The 19,410-nt window shown below is 48.0% G+C and overlaps 1 protein-coding gene across 1 annotated transcript; it reads left to right on the forward strand.

Moving 5' to 3' along the window:
- The first annotated feature begins 9,453 nt into the window (after nt 1-9,453).
- Nucleotides 9,454-14,028, forward strand: LOC107146789. The gene is made up of 2 exons (XM_048789496.1): nt 9,454-12,570; nt 13,111-14,028. Exons 1-2 carry the CDS (start codon nt 11,742-11,744, stop codon nt 13,581-13,583), a joined length of 1,302 nt encoding a protein of 433 aa, XP_048645453.1. The 5' UTR covers nt 9,454-11,741; the 3' UTR covers nt 13,584-14,028.
- The last annotated feature ends 5,382 nt before the right edge of the window (nt 14,029-19,410 follow it).

Consider the following 19,410-nt stretch of genomic DNA (forward strand, 5'->3'; position numbering starts at 1 on the left):
TCACCCCATCACTTCCCCAGCCCCCTTTTAGTCCCCCTACAACCTGTTCTAAAACTCAACCTTTCTTCACATACTATCCCCCTCCGCGAAGTGGCGGGTGCTGAAGTCATTGTGAGGGTTCATGTTCCCTTCTCCCAAATTGAAAAGCGCCTGGGCTCATACACTTCCAACCCCTCCCCATACACTGAGGAATTTCAATACCTTTTTCAGGCTTTAACCTCTCTTTTCACAACATTTACTTGATCCTGGCCAATACTCTTCTCCCAGAGGAGCATAGATGAGTCTGGGTGCAAGCCCATAATTACGCTGATCAAACCACCTCGGCTCACCCACCGATAGGCACTCAGGCAGTCCCTGACCAGGACCCTAATTGGGACTATAATACTGCCGCAGGATTAGCCCTGAGGGACCAATTTTCCACCTGCCTAGTTGCCAGACTCAGACAGGCAACTCAGAAGGCAGTTAACTTCAAAAATCTCCAAGAGATCATTCAAGATAAAAATGAGAACCCCCTCCACTTTATCTTAGATAGGCTGACTCAGGCCCTCCAACAATATGCTAATTAAGACCCTAAAACTCCTGATGGGAGACAGTTCCTAACAACCCATTTCTTCTCCCAAAGCTACCCCAACATAAAGGCCAAACTAAACAGGTTGGAAAGAGGGCCTCTCACCCCACAGAGGTGCTGGCGCTGGCCTTCAAGGTCTACAATAATAGGGAGGAAAAGGCCAAATTCCACAAATACCAGATGCTGGCTCAGGCCATTCAGGCATCGGCCCCCCCTTCATCCTCTAAAGGACCTCTAAATGGCCCACCAGGGCCATGCTTCAAATGTGGAAGGGATGGCCACTGGGTCAGGGCTTGCCCTAACCCAAAGGTTCCTATCCAACCCTGCCCAAAGTGCCAGTGTCCCGGTCATTGGGCTGTGGACTGCCCTGGAACCCGAAGGGGGCCAGGGAGGCCCACAGCCTCACACATGACCTTCTGGGACTAGGGGCGGAGGACTGACAGGACCCTAAGATTTCCTTCCCTGACGGCCATCACCACACAGGAACCAAGGGTCACACTCATTATAGACAAACACCCATGTTGGTAGGTGCCCAAACCTTCATGCCTAGGATCACTGCCCTAATCTCCTGCTCATTCCTCTGGGTCATATTCTCCCACCAATTCTTGGTTATGGCCCAATGCCCAGTTCCCCTGCTAGGGCGAGACATCCTCTTCAAATTTGAGACATCCATCACTTTCAATCTCAACAAGTCTCCTACATTCTCTCACTAATCATATCCCCTTCAACAGAGGAGGAACTCCCCCTTCCCTTTCCCCCAGACAAAGTCAACCCCAAGGTATGGGACACCACAACCCCATCACTTGCACAGTGCTCCCCCGTTATTATTACTTTAAAACATCCAGATGCCTATCCATGTCAACCCCAATATCCGCTTCTCTCTGCCAGCCTGATCAGCCTACAGCCCATCATTCAAGATCTCTTAACCAAGGACTTCCTCAGACCCACCCACTCACCTTTCAACACTCCTATTCTAGCAGTGAAAAAACCTAATGGCAACTTTCATTTAGTTCAAGATCTCTGGCTGATCAATGAGGCTGTTAAACCCATACACTCCTTGATTCCAAACCCATATACCATCCCGTCCTCTATACCTCCTTCCTCAACTCACTTCTCAGTGATAGATCTCAAGGATGCTTTTTGCTCTATCCCCTTGGCCCCAAAGTCCCGGGACTTCTTTGCTTTCACACAGATCCTGAAACACGCCAGTCTCGCAAACTGATCTATACGGTCTTACCCCAGGGCTTCCGGGACAGCCCCCTATATTCGGACAAACTTTGGCCACTGATCTAGATGACCTGTCCCTCTCACAGTCCCGATTACTATAATATGTAGATGTCCTACTCCTCTGTAGTCCCTCCCTGGAATAATCACAGAATGACATCTCACTTCTTCTCAATTTCCTAGCTGAAAGGGGCTACCGGGTTTCTCCTGCTAACGTCCAACTTTCAAAGGCCCAGGTTACCTACTTGAACCTGTCCTGTCCACTGCTCCATGGCTACCACCACCAATCACAAGACTTATATCAAGCAACTACAGACTCCCAGAACCATAGAGGAAATCCTTTCATTCCTGGGGCTAGCAGGATACTTTAGAACATGGATTCCCAGCTTTTCTCTCTTAGCAAAACCCCTATATGACCTTGTCAAGTCTTTCCCCTCCAAGGTCCCTACAGGAGACCCCGTCCAACATTTCCAAAAACTCCAGCAAGCCCTTTTGCAAGCCCCAGCACTGCAACTGTCTGACCTTCAAAGACCATTCCTCTGTACTGCCATGAGAACCAGAATCTATCCCTAGGAGTGTTGGGTCAAATGTTAGGCCCCTTATTTGCCCCTGTGACTTATCTGTCTAAACAGTTAGACCCTACTGTTTGGGTGTGATCACCATGTCTCCACACCCTGACAGTGGCCCATATCTTGCTCCTGGAAGCTACAAGGTTAACTTTTGGAGCACCTATAACAATTGCCAGTCCCCATCATCTCAAAGAACTCCTAAGATACAAGGGACTCCAGACTCTCCTGCCTTGCTGCATCCTTTCCCTCTTAGTGACTTTCATACATGACACCTCTACTTCCTTCCTGGCTTGCGTGCCCTTAAACCCTGCCTCCTTGCTCCCCATTTCATCTACCCATCCCTTACACAACTGCAGGGAGGTCTTGAACTACCTACACTCAATCTTCCACCCCAATCCCCCAAGCCCTACAGACTTTTCTCTCCACCTTTTTTACCCTGTCTTCAACAAACAGTTCATTAAAGACATCACCGCTGCTTGCCAAGTCTGCCAGCAAGTCAACCCACAAACCCCTCTAAAACCAGGAACCTTTCCTACTCATCAAGCTCAAGGTCACATCCCCAGAGCCAACTGGCAGGTTGACTTTACGCACATGCCTGCGGTGAGGTGTTATAAGTACCTTCTGTTCTTTATTGATACCTTCTCAGGCTGGGTCGAGGCATTCCCCACATACCACAAGACAGCCTCCACTGTGGCCGCCTTCTATTAACTGACATTATACCAAGATTCGGGGTACCCAAGTCCTTCCAGTTGGACCTGAATTTATCTCTCAGATCACACAACAAATCACAGCATTCCTAGATTACCCTGGCACTTCCACATCCCTTACCATCCACAATCATCTGGCAATTGTTATAGGTGCTCCAAAAGTTAACTTTGTAGCTTCCAATCACACTCTTAAAGAAATTTTAACCCAACTTTCCCTCGAGGTTCACCACGACTGGGTCAAGCTACTTCCCATGCCTTATTCCACCTTAGAGTACTTCCAAAGAAACTCTCACGACTCTCACCTTTCGAGGTCCTTTATGGACGGATGCCCGGTTCTGCCCCCTGGCCTCACTCCTTCCCCCCTGGCACCTGGCTGAAAACCTTTCCTTTCCTCTTCTCTCCTTCATCCACTCTGAACTTTGGAAACATGAAGACCTCCTATTGCCTGATGCATCCGATCTTTCCCTGACCTTCCCTTTAACCTCCGGCATGTGGGTCTATTATACTCCCCTTTCCAAGAGCACAGACTTTTCCCCAAAATGGAAAAGACCCTTACAAGTTGTCCTATCTACCCCCACAGCAGCCAGACTCTTGGAAGGATCAGCTACGCTGTCCCCTTGGATTCACATCTCCCGACAGAAGCTGACTCCCAGCCGCGCCAAGGAGGAACAACATTCAAACACCTCGCTTGCACTACCTCCTAAACCCACTTACACCCCTCACCTCCACCCTGATAGGCCTCTTAAGCTCCGCATCTCCCAGACATCATGCTAGCCTTGCTCACGACCCTCTTACACGTTTTCTTCCTCCCTCTTCCCAGGCTTGCCCCCAATTCTTGCAGTACCCCGCCATGCATGTACACTTTTCAAATTTGGTAGCTTAACAACCATGGTCAGGAAACCCATCTACTCAATCAGTCCTCCTGCCCATTAGCTAGCTGCCCCTCCATCACCCTCTCCTTCGATGCAGTCTCCACTTGCGCCCATCAATGTGGCCATGGTTTGGCCAGCTATCCTAAGTTCTTATGCTTTGAGGAGGACCAGCGAAACGACGCAAGGATCGCTTGGGCTGGGTAGGCTGCCCTTTCTGGAACTGTGAATATCATTGGTCCCATCCCACCATGGGGAAATCCCAATGGGGAATCAGGCCAGGTGCCTACAGTCAACCAGTGGGTCCCACAATGTTACATTTCAGTTTCCCGATCCCTCCTCTTGGCAATCCAGGATAGCAGCTGTAGGCTTCTACAACTCCAACGGGTACAGCAGCAGAGAGAAAATCATCATAAAAAAAGATTATTACTGACTCCTCCTCACAAGGGGCCTACAACATCTCAATGCCACCCAAATTCACACCAAGTCACAGCACAAATCCTTAAACTACCTTCTCATGGGATAGGATATTAACACTCTCCCTCCAGCTCCTTCACAAGATTCTACTTCCAACTTCTCTTCCTGCTTTCTCTGTGTGCCTCTTTGGTGACCCCTACTGGCCCCTGTCGCTATTAATGCCACCCACCTCCACTGGGTCCTGCCCAGCCACCAACAGCCCCATATCTCCTACCCTACACCTGTCTTCCCCTGTTCATTAACATCACCACCCATTGGGCAACCACTTCCTCATTCTGCCCCAGGGGGGACCCACAACACCCTCAACACCAACGTCACTCTGCCTCCTCCTGCGCTTTTCCTCTGCAGATCCTACTTGTTCTCCTGCATCTCCCCACCACGCTGGGGCCTGTTACCTGTCATCCTTATCCCCAGCCTCACCCTATGCACCTTGGCCGAGGCTGAGGACATCCTTACATCCCCTGAGAGTCATCACCACAGGAGAGCAGCCGTCCTGGCGGGAATCAGCCTTGTGGCTTCAACAGTGCATCAGGGGTAGCCATCCCATCGGGGGCATTGGTCATTACTCAATGCTTCTCTCAGGAGCTGGCAGACCTTGGGGACAAACTCACACAAATGGCAGAGGCCTCCCTCAGCGCCATCCACTCCCTCCATGCCCAACTCTCCTCCCTGGCAGAGGTCGTCCTCCAAAATAGATGGGCCTTAGACCTTATAACAGCTGGAAAGGGAGGCACATATGTGTTCCTGGGCAAGGAGGGCTGTGATTATGTCAGCCAGGCTGGGATGACCGACCATAGCATGCACAAGCTAAAGCAAGTCATTAAAGACCTCAGGGAAAAGCAAGAACAATCCTTCGTCCGGAATGCATGGAGCCCATGGAAGAGTCTGCTTCCTTGCCTATTACCTTTGCTGGGGCCCCTCGTTGCCATTTTTGCCATCTTATCTGTCATTCCTTGCATCTTCAGATGTCTCAGCTCTCAGATCTCAACAATCTCTAATCAAATTTTCTTTTTTTTAAGAGAGAGAGAGAGAGAGAATTTTTTAATATTTATTTTTTAGTCTTGGGCGGACACAACATCTTTGTTTGTATGTGGTGCTGAGGATCGAACCCAGGCCGCACGCATGCCAGGCGAGCGTGCTACCACTTGAGCCACATCCCCAGCCCACTCTAACCAAATTTTCAACCAGCTCCTTCTTTTTTTTTTTTTTTTTTTTTTTTTTTTNGGGTCGCACCCATGCTAGGCAAGCGCTCTACCACTGAGCCACAATCCCAGCCCTCAACCAGCTCCTTCTTAGGCATTACCAACCACTCCCAAGAGAGGCTGACCCATCCCGAGGGGACCTCTCAACGCTATAACTTCTCATGTACCCCACCAACTTCTCGCTGCCCCGAGGGCTCTTCACTTCAAACTACACCACCAGTCCGAGGCCTCTGCTGTGCCACCACGGATTCATCAGCGGCTAAGGCCTCTTGATCTTACTGCTTGTAACGGGATTGTGGATGTCTCTCATGATTCTCAGTCTATCCTCCACAAATCTTACAAAGTAATTATCTACACCCTTCTCTTTGTAGCCCCTGTAATTGTGGCCTGTGTGATCTATGGAGGAGAGGAATGACTTTGGGACCCCCACCCAGGGATGCTTCCGGTCCTTCGTGGAGGCGATTCAGGAAGATGCATGGCTGTTCCCTGAACTCCTCATCGTGTCCAGCTGGCAGCAGGCCCTTGAAGAACTATGGTTGTTGGCAGCAGGTCCACCCTGGCCCCTGGAGCCCTACCTCCACTAGTTTGTTCTGCATGCCAGTGTGGCCAGCTCACAAGGCCATGGCGAACTTGCGGTTTTTCTGTTCCTGCTTGTCCGTCTGAGACATATGTATCCCACGGGAATGCCTTGACCTTTTCTGGTCTGATGGACTTATTGTTAAGGGAGGTTTCGGTACCTGACAATAATAGATGTTGAAACTAAATTTCTCCCCCCTCCCTCCTGCTTTTGGGTAGTTTTCCACTTCTGCTGCTTGGGGTATAAAAAAGGTGTGTTAGCAATAAAGAGTATTGACTCCTGGATGAAGAACCTTGGTGTCCTGTGTGTCTTTTAACCTCGCCGTCCCTCGCCGGACTCGGCTCCCTTGGCCGGACGCGGCAATTGGAGGTTCCCACCGAGATCCGGAAAGCAGGGGTAAGCGGACGGGGCTCACCTTCTAAGAAAGAAGGGGGAGGATTGGTTTAAAGATAATTTAAAGAGACAGGGTACGTACCATGGGTAACTCAACAGCGAAGGTTCGTCTGGCCAACGAACTGAAAGAGCTGTTAAATACACAAGGAACAGGAATAAAAACTAAGACTGCAACCGAATTCGTTGAAATTATTGCCCAGGCTTGTCCTTGGTTTCTGACAGGAGGATTTCTTAATAATAGTGACTGGGACCTGGTGAGGCATGACCTTCAGAAATTATTGAGGGACCGGGGCTCGGACAGTGTCCCAGTTGCCACCTTTTCCTTATGGAGGTTGGTAAAGGATGCTTTATTAACAGATAAAGTAAAGATCAAGGATCAGCTTGCTGAATGTGAACAGGCCCTTAATCAGGTGCAGGAAGAGCAAATGGCAGAATCCTTAAAGGATGAGGGTCCTCTTGAGGACTCGGGCTCGGGGGGTAGGAAACGCCTCCAGATTTCTAAGCCCAAAAAGGATCCTGAGGACCTCAGTTCTCTCTCTGAGGAAGAGGAGGGATTAGAAAGGGAGATAGAGGAACTAGAACATCGCCTTAAAAGGGCAAATGTGAGGGTGCCTAGGGCCCCCTCAATTGCCGCACCTCCTCCCTATAATCCTGATTGGAATGAGGACGCCCCTACTAGACGGGCGGGGGTCCACTGGGGTTCTAGAGCGGCTCAGGTTTTTCCAATGATTGAAAACGCCGATGCTGATGGACAGCCGGCCAGAGCCCATGTCCCCCTAGCCTTCAAGGACATAAAACAGCTTAAGGAGGCGGTCATTAATTATGGACCTCATGCCCCTTTCACATTGACCCTCTTCGAGTCCTTCTCAGCCAGTCAACTAATACCTAATGATTGGCAGCAACTTTGCAGGGCTGTGTTATCTGGAGGGGATTTCTTATTGTGGAAAAGTGAATATCATGAAAGGTGCCGCGAGCTGGCTCAGATTAACCTGAATGCGGGCCATCAACGGCGAAATGCTGAAATGTTAACAGGAACTGGGCAGTATGCCACCATAGGCCAACAAATTAATTACGACCCAGGTGTTTATGCTCAAATAGCCTCAGCTGCAGTCCATGCCTGGAAAGCCCTGCCCGTTTCTAAGACTGAAGCAAAAATTTCCAAGATCTCTCAAGGGCCCTCTGAACCTTATTCGGACTTTATAGCCCGCCTAATGCAGGCTGCTGGAAAAATATTCCCTAATCTAGAACAGGCTATGCCACTTATTAGACAACTGGCATATGAAAACGCTAACACTTACTGCCAAAATGCTATTAAGTCCTCCCGGGCCAAAAGTATAGATGACATGATTCGAGCATGCAAAGATATAGATGGGCCTCATATTACTGGTCAGGTTTTGGCTGCTGCCCTTAAGACTGGAATGCAAAAATCTGATAACAGGGGAACCCGCTCTAAGGGGTGTTTTAAGTGTGGGAAAGAGGGACATATAAGGAGAAACTGCCCGGAAAGGAGCGAGGGTGCTGGCAGAGGGATGCCTGGAATTTGTCCTAGATGTCATAAAGGAAATCATTGGAGCAGTGAGTGCAGGTCAAAATTTGACATCCAGGGTAACCCAATACCGTCGGGAAACGGGAGCAGGGGCCCGCCCCGGGCCCCGGAAGCCAAAGTGTACGGGGCAGTGCAGGGACAGAACAGTGCCCCAGGGAGTGGGCGTCTCCGCCGCCTCCCACTGACCAACCCCTTTCTATCTGGGAACTCCCCAGGGGAACACCAGGAAGCGCAGGACTGGACCTCAGTTCCACCTCCCGAGCGGTATTAACTCCCCAAATGGGACCTCAGACGCTGCCTACTGGGGTTTTTGGACCCCTGCCAGAGGGGACGGTGGGACTAGTGTTGGGACGAGGTAGCGCAACTCAGTGGGGCTTGAAGATTCTTACGGGGGTTGTTGATGCTGATTATCAGGGAGAAATAAAAATAGTAGTAGAAGCTACCCAAGGAATTGTTATTCTTCCCCCCGGGGAGCGTATAGCTCAATTGCTGCTGCTACCCTTAGCTTCCATTCCTGGGCACGCCCTCCGTGGGTCCCGGGGCGACGGCAGCTTTGGCTCCACTGGAACTCCCCAGGCCTTTTGGGTAGCTCATTTGGATTCGCGTCCCAACCTGACTATTGAGATACAGGACAAGGCTTTCAAGGGAATACTAGATACGGGGGCGGATGTCTCTGTCATTTCTGAAAAACAATGGCCACCTGCCTGGCCCCTCCAGAGTCCCTTGGCAATATTACAGGGGATAGGACAAACCCGACCAAAAAGAAGTGCCTCCTTTTTAAAATGGAGAGATGGCGAAGGACATAGTGGCCATTTCCAGCCTTATGTGGTGACTGGACTCCCCACGAATCTTTGGGGGAGGGACTTGCTTCATCAAATGGGGGCTATTCTTACTACCCAGACTTTAAAAGGAAATAATAACTTTGTTAATGATGCAATGCTAGACATGGGGTGGATCCCTGGAAGGGGACTAGGAAAGAGACATGAGGGCAGAATATCACCTGTGGATCCAGCGGAACAGGTTACCCGGCAGGGAAGAGACCGGAGAGGACTGGGAAATTTATCCTAGGGGCCACTGAAGTGCGGCCACCTCCACTGTCCATTACTTGGTTATCAGATGACCCTGTGTGGGTAGAACAGTGGCCCCTAACTAAGGACAAATTACAGGCCGCTTCCCTATTAGTTCAAGACCAGCTTAAGTTAGGACATGTGGTGCCCTCTACCTCCCCTTGGAATACCCCTATTTTTGTTATACAAAAGGGGTCTGGGAAGTGGAGACTTCTTCAGGACCTACGGGCTATTAATAAAACTATGCAACACATGGGACCCTTACAGCCAGGGCTACCCTTTCCTACTGCGATCCCAAAGGATTGGCATCTTATTGTCATAGATTTAAAAGATTGTTTCTTCTCTATCCCCTTAGACCCACGAGACCGAAAGCGTTTTGCTTTCTCCTTGCCTTCAACAAACTTTAGGGAACCTTACCAACGGTATGAATGGACCGTCCTACCTCAAGGGATGACTAATAGTCCTACAATGTGCCAATATTTTGTAGCTGAGGTTTTACGACCCTTTCGACAGCAGTTCCCACAGCTCTACCTCATTCATTATATGGATGACATCTTACTGGCAGGGCCCAAGAAAGAAAGGCTTCTTCAATCTTATGAAGTCCTCCAATCCCTTCTAAAAGGGGCAGGGCTGGTCATAGCACCCGAAAAGGTGCAGTTTCAACACCCTTACAATTATTTGGGATACATCATTAATAACATAGGAATCTTTCCCCAGAGACCCCAGTTCCAGATAAATCAGCTCAAAACTTTACATCAGTGGCAGACATTCCTCGGAGAAATACAGTGGCTGCGCCCGTCCTTTCATATTCCAACTGGAGAGCTCAAACCCCTGTATGACCTCTTGCGAGGAGATCCTTCTCCTACGTCGTGTAGAGTACCTACACCAGAAGCCTTACGAGCACTGAGGCTAATAGAAGAGGCTCTGCAGGACATGCAGATTACGCAGATAGATTATTCTCTGCCCTTGTCATTTATAGTTCTACCTTCTAAAATTACTCCCACAGGAGTGTTCTGGCAAACGGGTCCCATTTATTGGGTCCACTTGCCGGCTTCTAACCCCCGGGTATTGACTCCCTTTTATGAGCTAGTTATTAACTTAATTTGGAAGGCTAAATATTTGGGTGATGCATTGTTTGGAAAAACCTTTGACATACTTATTCAACCTTACACTCAAGATATGATACACAAGTTACAACAAGAACATGACCTTTGGTGTCTTTTCCTGTGCAGCTTTAAGGGTCAGATTGATAATCACTTCCCTAAACATAGACTTTTGGAGGGCTTTAAAAGGTGTCCCATTATCTTCCCAAAGATTATGAAAAGGGAACCTATTCCAAAGGCCCAAACTGTATATACAGATGGGGCCAAAAATGGATTTGCCGTCGTTTTTGATGGATCTCAAATTCTCCGACAACCTGTGTCAGGTCAGTCGGCCCAAAAGGCGGAAGTTGAAGCTTTAATCATAGCTCTCAAAGTCTATAGTTCTATTCCTCTTAATGTATATACTGACAGCTTGTATGTAGCCAATCTGGCTCTAGTCATAGAAACAGCATCATATATTGGAAAGCAATCCACCATCACAGAACAACTACAGGTAGTACAGCTTCTCATTTGGGCTAGACGAGATCCTTTATACATTGGCCACATCCGAAGCCATTCAGGGCTCCCTGGACCTTTGTCAGAGGGCAACGCAAAAGCAGACGCTGCTACTCATGCTGTTGGCCTTTCCTGTGTGACGACCGAATATGATAAGGCCTTACAATTCCATAACAAATTTCATTTAAATGCACAGTCTTTACGCTTCCACACAGGATGTTCACGAGACCAAGCTTTACAAATTGTCTCATTATGTCCAACCTGTGCACCATTTATTCATTCTCCTTCCCTTGGGGTTAATCCAAGAGGATTACAACCTAATGATGTCTGGCAAACTGATGTTACACACTTCCCTAGCTTTGGTAAGCTCTCCTTTATACATGTTTCCACTGACACATATTCTGGCTTCATTTTTGCCACCTTACATACTGGAGAGAAGGCTAAGGACGTAATCAGTCATCTTCTAAAAGCCTTTTCCTCCATGGGCACCCCACGATGCCTCAAAACCGATAATGGTCCCGCATATGTAAGCCAGGCGGTTCAACGGTTTTGCACCCAATGGGAAATTAATCATAAGACTGGAATCCCTTATAATCCACAGGGACAGGCTATCGTGGAACGAGCCCATCAACATTTAAAAACTTATTTACAAAAAACAAAAGAGGGGGAGATATACCGGAATTGTCAGGGACCACAAGCACTTCTAAGCATAACCTTATTTACTTTAAATTTTTTACTCACTGACACTGGAGGGCGCACGGCTGCACAACGCCACTTTTCCCCTCCCACTGTACAAGATGCTCAAATAAGGTGGAAAGATTTATCCACCGGAAAGTGGCAACCCCCGGCTCCACTCTTAGCTAGAGTGAGGGGAGCTGTATGTGTTTTTCCCCCAGGAACTGAGAAGCCCATTTGGATCCCGGAGCGCTGCACCAGACCGGTGAATGAAAATTCAAGACAAAATGAAGTTCCCAAGATGGCTGATCCTGCCACTGTTGTTCTCACCCCTTCAAGTGAGTGCCGAGACACACCTCATGAGCTGGACCCCGCTTGTGGCATTCCTTCTGGACAGGTTTGCTGAAGGAGGGCTTGACCCCCCACCTGGGAATATTCATGAATATCTTTTTGGAGCCCCTTGTGAGTGTAAGGGAGGGCCCCGGCACTCGGCCCCCTCTGGTTATATCCAGAGCATTGATTGTGGGACTAAAGTAGCCTATATGGCGGCTGAACTCAATGAAAACATCGGAGGATTTAAGCAACCAAAATGGGTATGTGTTAATAAGCCCGGACTTGTTGTCCCTAATCCGACCGAGACTCTTGGAAGCTGTCCCGCCACTTGTCATTACACCCCGGCAATGCACATCTCCTGTTATACATCGGCCTCAATTTGTGTTAATAATCAAGGAAAACAGTATTTTGAGGCCATCCTAACTAACACCCGTGGAGAATGGGGGACCACTTATAATTATATTCCTTTTCTTGGTGACCGGGGAGGGGAAGGCATCACGACTCGGTTAACGGAGGCGGGATGTGAGGGCGTCGTGGGTAAACCCTCCTGCTGGCCCATGCAGGCCCCCATCGGAGTCTCTGATGGAGGGGGACCCACTGATGCTATCAAACACCTTCAGGTGATTAAGCTTTTAAAGCCGGAGATCCCTAAGCCTACATACCACCCCTTGATATTGCCCAAATCCCAGCTTCCTGATTTAGATGCCAATACATTAGATATCCTAGAAACTACCTTTTCTTTACTTAACAGTTCCAATCCTACCCTTGCTGGTGATTGCTGGCTCTGCATGACGGCAGGTGCAGTCATGCCATTGGCGGTTCCCATCAATTATACCATTGATGATGACAACACATGTCAATCTGGGCTACCCTTTAAGGTGCAGCCTCTAGGTGGTTTTATGTCATGCCTTCTGGGCATGATGCAAAATAATACCTATGATGTTGATGTTGGAGTCTCTTCCTTTGGAAACTGCTCATTAGTAAAGAATTACTCCTCACCTACTCCGCCCATTTGTCCCCCTAATGGTACAGTTTTTATGTGTGGTGGAAATTTAGCTTTTCCCAGGCTCCCAGCAAATTGGACTGGTGGTTGCGTTCTGGCATTACTGCTTCCTGATATCACGATTATCTCAGGAGATGAACCCCTACCCATTCCTAGCCTAGACATCTTAGTTAGAAGACACAAGAGAGCTGTGCAGGCCTTACCACTCCTTGTTGGCCTTGGAATAACCGCTGCTGTGGGTACAGGCACGGCGGGATTGGGTACGGCTATACATTCTTACCGCCGCCTATCTCAACAGCTTATAGATGATGTGCAAACCCTGTCGGGAACCATTAAAGACTTACAAGACCAGATAGACTCTCTAGCAGAAGTAGTTCTTCAGAACAGGCGGGGTTTAGACTTGCTTACTGCCAATCAAGGGGGAATTTGTTTAGCCCTTGGGGAGAGGTGCTGTTTTTATGCTAACAAATCTGGCATAGTTCGCACAAAAATTAAACAACTCCAAGAAGACCTAGAAAAAAGGAGGAGGGAATTATTTGAGAACCCTCTCTGGACTGGACTTAATGGATTTTTGCCTTATCTTCTTCCCTTATTGGGACCATTGTTAGGCCTCCTTCTAGTAGTGGCAATAGGACCCTGCATTGTAAATAAGATAGTACAATTCATTAAAGATCAAATTAATATCTTAGCCTCTAAGCCGATACAGGTTCACTATCAACGCTTAAAGATGGATGATCGCCCCTCTGAAATATACTTCAGACCGATCCGAAGATGAGTGTCCTCCTTAAAAGAAGAACTCCTGCCATATCTTTTCTCTATGCATACCTCTCCCTCTTGCTTTCCTGTACTAGGATCTTTGCTGTCTAATCTCTCGGTCCAATCACATCTGCCATTCGGCGGTGACGGTCGTGGGTCCCGTAGGTGGAGACGGTTAAGCGTTCACCGCAATAATGTCTTGATAGGTCATAACACCTTGAGCTGATCTTGTAGTACCCAGTGACGGGCAACTTTCACGCTTGCTGTGCGACCTAAGACAGGGAATCGGGGCCTTCCCAGAGACGGGTAAGCATCGCAAGGGCTGTGAACGACCTAAGACAGGGGCTACTTGATTCCCACTGGCATGCAAAAAACAAAAGAGGGGGACTTGTTGGCAGCAGGTCCACCCTGGCCCCTGGAGCCCTACCTCCACTAGTTTGTTCTGCATGCCAGTGTGGCCAGCTCACAAGGCCATGGCGAACTTGCGGTTTTTCTGTTCCTGCTTGTCCGTCTGAGACATATGTATCCCACGGGAATGCCTTGACCTTTTCTGGTCTGATGGACTTATTGTTAAGGGAGGTTTCGGTACCTGACAATAATAGATGTTGAAACTAAATTTCTCCCCCCTCCCTCCTGCTTTTGGGTAGTTTTCCACTTCTGCTGCTTGGGGTATAAAAAAGGTGTGTTAGCAATAAAGAGTATTGACTCCTGGATGAAGAACCTTGGTGTCCTGTGTGTCTTTTAACCTCGCCGTCCCTCGCCGGACTCGGCTCCCTTGGCCGGACGCGGCATATGGTTACAAGGCACCTTCATAGACTTCCCCCACATCCCGAAATCACCGGCTTTGGCAGGCGTCCACTGATTTGGCTGATATTACTCACTGACTTATTAACTTCTCTATCCAGCCCTCTGCCCCCAACACTCCTCCTCCTACCCCACAATGCCCCTGACTCAGCAGGAATTAGCCAGAGGACTCGGTGTCCCTTACATTTTAATAAATCAAAAAGGGAGGAATGTTGGGCACAGAATGAGGACAGGGCCAGGCCACCACCCCACAATGGCCGCCGCCCCTAGGGCTCTAGGCTTCCGGCTTCTTCTTCCTGATTAGGAGGAAAAGTCCACCAAAAGAGCCCCCAAAAAGACCGGTCACCTGCCCAGGAGCCCAATAGGAAATTAACAACAGGAACTTACCATCACCCGGCCAATTGTAACCACGCACATTTCCCTCAGGGGCTATGTAAGTCCCTAAACCACGCTGCTGCTGCTGCTGCTGCTGCTGCTACTGCTGCTGCTGCAGACGCTTCCACCTCTACTGTAGCCTGCACTGAATAAACCCATCTCTGGACGACCTGGTGTGCTCCCTCACTTTCGTATTTCGAGTGGTTGGGGTCTTTCATGTGATACGTTTGTCCTTCAATTCTGAGGAGCAAACCCTGAGGTTCACACATGCTAGGCAAGCGCTCTGCCACTGAGCTATGTCTGCAGCGCAAGTGCCCAGGCTATTTTTCATGCAAGGTCCCACATGAGTCCTAATTCACCCCATTTTGCCCAACACGACGCCGGCACTAAATTCTGGGGTCAGTTTCTTTGGAGCGGCAGCCTTGCAGGACCTGAGGCTATCCTGGAAATCACATCTCTGTTCTGAGGAGGACTCTAGAGAGTGGACCTGGATTAGGAACAAGGGGGGACCAGGGCTTCTCAGCCTCTGCTTGATCCCTGATTTTGAATGGAGAAGATCCGGCATTTATTCTCAGCAGGCTTCTGATGGGAATGCTGAATCATTTCAAAGCGAATATATGGGACAAACTATGGTCATAATTGCAAACACAAACAGAAACCACAGATAAAATAATGAGATATCATTAGTAGATATCAGCAAGACAGGCATGGTGGCACATGCCTGAAATCTCAGTGATTCTGGAGGCCAAGGCAGGAGGGTCTCAAGTTCCAGGCCCACCTAGGCAATTTAGTGAGGTCCTGTCTTAAAAGAAAGGGGGCAGGGAGGCAGGGATGAAGCTCCATGGAGATGAGATACTCCTGGGTTCAATACCTGGTAGTGAAAATCAAAAATATGGGGCTGGGGTTATAGCTTAGTGGTAGAGTACTCGCCTAGCATGCACGTGGCACTGGGTTCGATCCTTAGCACCACATAAATATAAAATAAAGATATTGTGTCCACCTAAAACTAAAAAATAAATTTAAAAAAATAAAAAATACTTCATTTGAAATGTTAGATCAGCTAGATCTTAAGAAGCTTTTGAACAGCATAAATTCTTTTGCTACTACTTTGAATAGAATTGGTCTTCAGCTGTTGAGTGTGAGTATAAAAAATAGATTTGACTTTTATATATTGATTTTGAATCTTGCACCCTTGCTGAACTCATTTATTATTTTTTTGGGTTTTTTTTAGAGTGGCAATTCCCAGGGCCTCATGCATGCCAGGCATGTGCTCTACTATGGAGCCTCATTCCCAGCCTCATTTAATACTTTTAACAGTTTTTTAGAGACTTCCATGAGACTTTGGACATAGATGATCCATGCCATATAAGAACAGAGGAGGGGACTGGGATTGTGGCTCAGCGATAGAGCGCTCGCCTAGCACATGCGGGTTCGATCCTCAGCACAACATAAAAATAAAGATATTGTGTCCAACTAAAAAATGAATATAAAAAAAAATATATATATAGGGGCTGGGATGTGGCTCAAGCGGTAGCGCGCTCGCCTGGCATGCGTGTGGCCCGGGTTCGGTCCTCAGCACCACATACAAACAAAGATGTTGTGTCCGCCGAAAACTAGAAATAAATATTAAAAAAAAAAAAAAAATACAGAGGAGGCAGGGTGCTGCCTGTGATCCCAGCACCTCTTGAAGCTGAGGCAGGAGGATCACGATTTCAAAGCCAACCTCAGCAACAACGGGGAAGCACTAAGCAACTCAGTGAGACCTGTCTCTAAATAAAATACAAAATAGGGGATGGGGATGTGGCTCAGTGGGCGAGTGCCCCTGAGTTCAATCCCTGGTACTCCCTCCCACTCCCCCCCAAAAAAAAAGAAAGAAAGAAAAGAAAGAACACAGGAATTGGACACAGTGGCACATGTCTATACTCCCAGCCACTCGGGAGGCTGAGACAGGAGGATTCCAAGTCCAAGTTCAGCCTCAGCAAGACCTTAAGCAACTTAGTGAAACCGTGCCTCAAAATAAAAAACAAAAATCGCTCCGGATGTACTCTGGTAGAGCGCTCCAGGGTTCAATCCCCAGTACAGGAAAGGAAAGGAAAGGAAAGGAAAGGAAAGGAAAGGAAAGGAAGGCGGGAGGGAGGGAGGGAAGGTGTCAGGTTGGTGGCAGTGAATAAAGCAGCCCGTGCGGGAAAGAAACATCAATCAGGCACTGGCGGAAACACCTGTCAATCATCAGGATCTCCTGACTAACACCTCTCAATCAGCAGAACCCCTGGCCAATCCTGGAGTTCAGCCAGTTCCCCTGACCAACTCCAGCGGGACAAGGGACCCTAAAAATCCCCTTTCTTGTCCCAAGCCCTTTCCTTCCTGCCATGAACCCCATAAAATCCCAATCTGGTCAAGCTCCCAGGTGGTTTCTCCTCAGACCCTTCTCCAGTCCACTCTGTCCATCTGATCCAGTTCCGCCAGGGAGTGATATCTCAAATAAAGCCTCCTTTGGAGGACTTTTTAAATCTGCCTCCTTTGGTCCCTGCCTGCCTCACCTGATCTTACAGAAGGAAGGAAAACAGAGGTAGCTTTACTTCTTCTTTCTGGGTGTCTTTTATTTCATCCTTGTCTAGTTGCTCTGGCTTAACTCTCTGTACAATATTTTACAGAAGTGGCCTTCTTTTTCCAGGAGCTTAGGGTAGGAGACTAGTTGCTGATTTGAGAATGTACTTCTTAGTACAGGTGTTTGCAGCCATACATTTTACTCTAAGCACTGCTTCAGCTCAATTCCCTAAGTTTTGATATGTTTTGTCTTCATTTTCATCCATCTCAAAGTTATTTTTTGATCTTTTTTTGACTTCTTATACTCTGAAAACATAAAACCATAAATCATTGTTGAAAGAAATAAAATTCTAAATAAATGAAAGAACATGCCGTGTTCATGGTTGGAAGACTCAATATTGTTCAAATGGCAATATTCTTCAAACTGACTAGTAGATTCAAATCAATCCCTTTCAGAATACCATCAGACTTCTTTGTAGAAACTGCCAAGTAGATCCTAAAATTCAGTGAACTTGCAAGAAACCCAGAATAGCCAGTAAAATCCTGAAAAATAACAAAGGAAGAAGACTCACACTTCTTGACTCAAGACACACCACATAGCAACAAGAAACAAGATAGTATGCTGGGCACAGTGGCACATGCTCACAATCGAAGGGACTCAGGAGGCTAAGGTAAAAGGACTGCAAATTTGAGGCCAGCCTCTGCAATTTAGCAAAACCTTGTCTCAAAATAAAATAAAAAGGGCTGGGTGAAAATAGTATGAAGGAGGGTTTAACTTTGGGTGCAGGATGGGAGAGAGCAGCCCAGGGTGTCTGAGGGCCTCAGACTTTCCTGCAATATGTGCAGGACAAGCACCTGCCTTCAGCTAGAAGGGAAATAGAAGATGAGGCTGAGTATCTGCTAGGTCAAGGGAAGGGTAGGCAATCAGGAGAGAACTTCTCATACTTGCTTGCTCTCCAGAACAGGGCCAGAAGCTGAGAAACACCCTTAGAAATTAAGTACTGCCCCTTAACTCTGGTTATTTGACCTAACTGAACTATAGTTTGGTTGGTTGGTTTCCATTTGTTAAATTTTTTTTAATAGAAATAGATGAACACAATGCGTTTATTTTTATTTGTTTTATGAAGATTGGACCCAGTGCCCCACACATATGAGGCAAGCACTCCACCACTGAGCTACAGCCCCAACCCTCCATTTGTTAAACTTTTGAAATTTGTACACAGAGCACACCTTTGTGGTTGGCTGAAAAGCACACCAATTGTGGGATCTCCCCTACCCCTTCTGTAACCTTCTCCCCACAAGCAGTCTACTCTGGGGCCAGTGCTCACTGGAGTCTGAGCTAGGGAGGGGAAGGGTAATCTGGTTTGCCTGGAAATACCATATATCCATGTTAACCAACAACTGGATCTTCCTGCTTCATAGGCCATCCTTCAGAAGACCCCCAGACTTGTCTAAAAGGTGCATCAATATTCAGAACATATCTATGAATTATTCACTCAACCCTCTAGGAGCTCCCAGGTTTTTGCAAATGCAAACAGTTCTGCAGCAAACACTTTTGTGTATCTGTCCCCAGGTCCTATTTTTCTATTTCATGTTAATGTTGCCACATTATCTTTTAAAGGTTGGTTCACATTCCTGCCCACAAAGGGTGAGGTGCTCATTCCCTGGTAGGGCAATAAGTGCTCCCCCCGACCTTTTTTTTTTTTCCTAACCAGGTGACTTCTTTTAATTTATGGTTCCTTAACTGCTAGTGCAGTGAAGCCTTGCTTCCTGTGGCAGAACTCCTTCCATTGTTCAGCTATCACTTAGCCCTGGAGAAGAGTTCTGCAACCTCATTCCCACCCATCTGGGGACCTGAGGCACTGGAAACAGAAGCACACTCGGGACACAGAAGCACACTCGGGAAGGTTGTTCGAGTGGGGAGGACTGAGGGGGACTCTGAGCCCAGCCTGGGGCAGCAAATGGGGCATCCTCTGCTGACCATAATTGCTGTCCAGGCACAATTCTGGGTCGCTTCAGTGGCTACAGTGTGGTGCACTAAAATCACAGCTCAGCAAAATTCAGAATCTGACCTCTATCCCTTTAAACTGACAACTGCCTGGGAGCCTCCAGCAGTCAGG

The sequence above is a fragment of the Marmota marmota genome, unplaced genomic scaffold (genome assembly GCF_001458135.2).
Source record: "Marmota marmota marmota unplaced genomic scaffold, marMar, whole genome shotgun sequence".
NCBI lineage: Eukaryota > Metazoa > Chordata > Mammalia > Rodentia > Sciuridae > Marmota > Marmota marmota.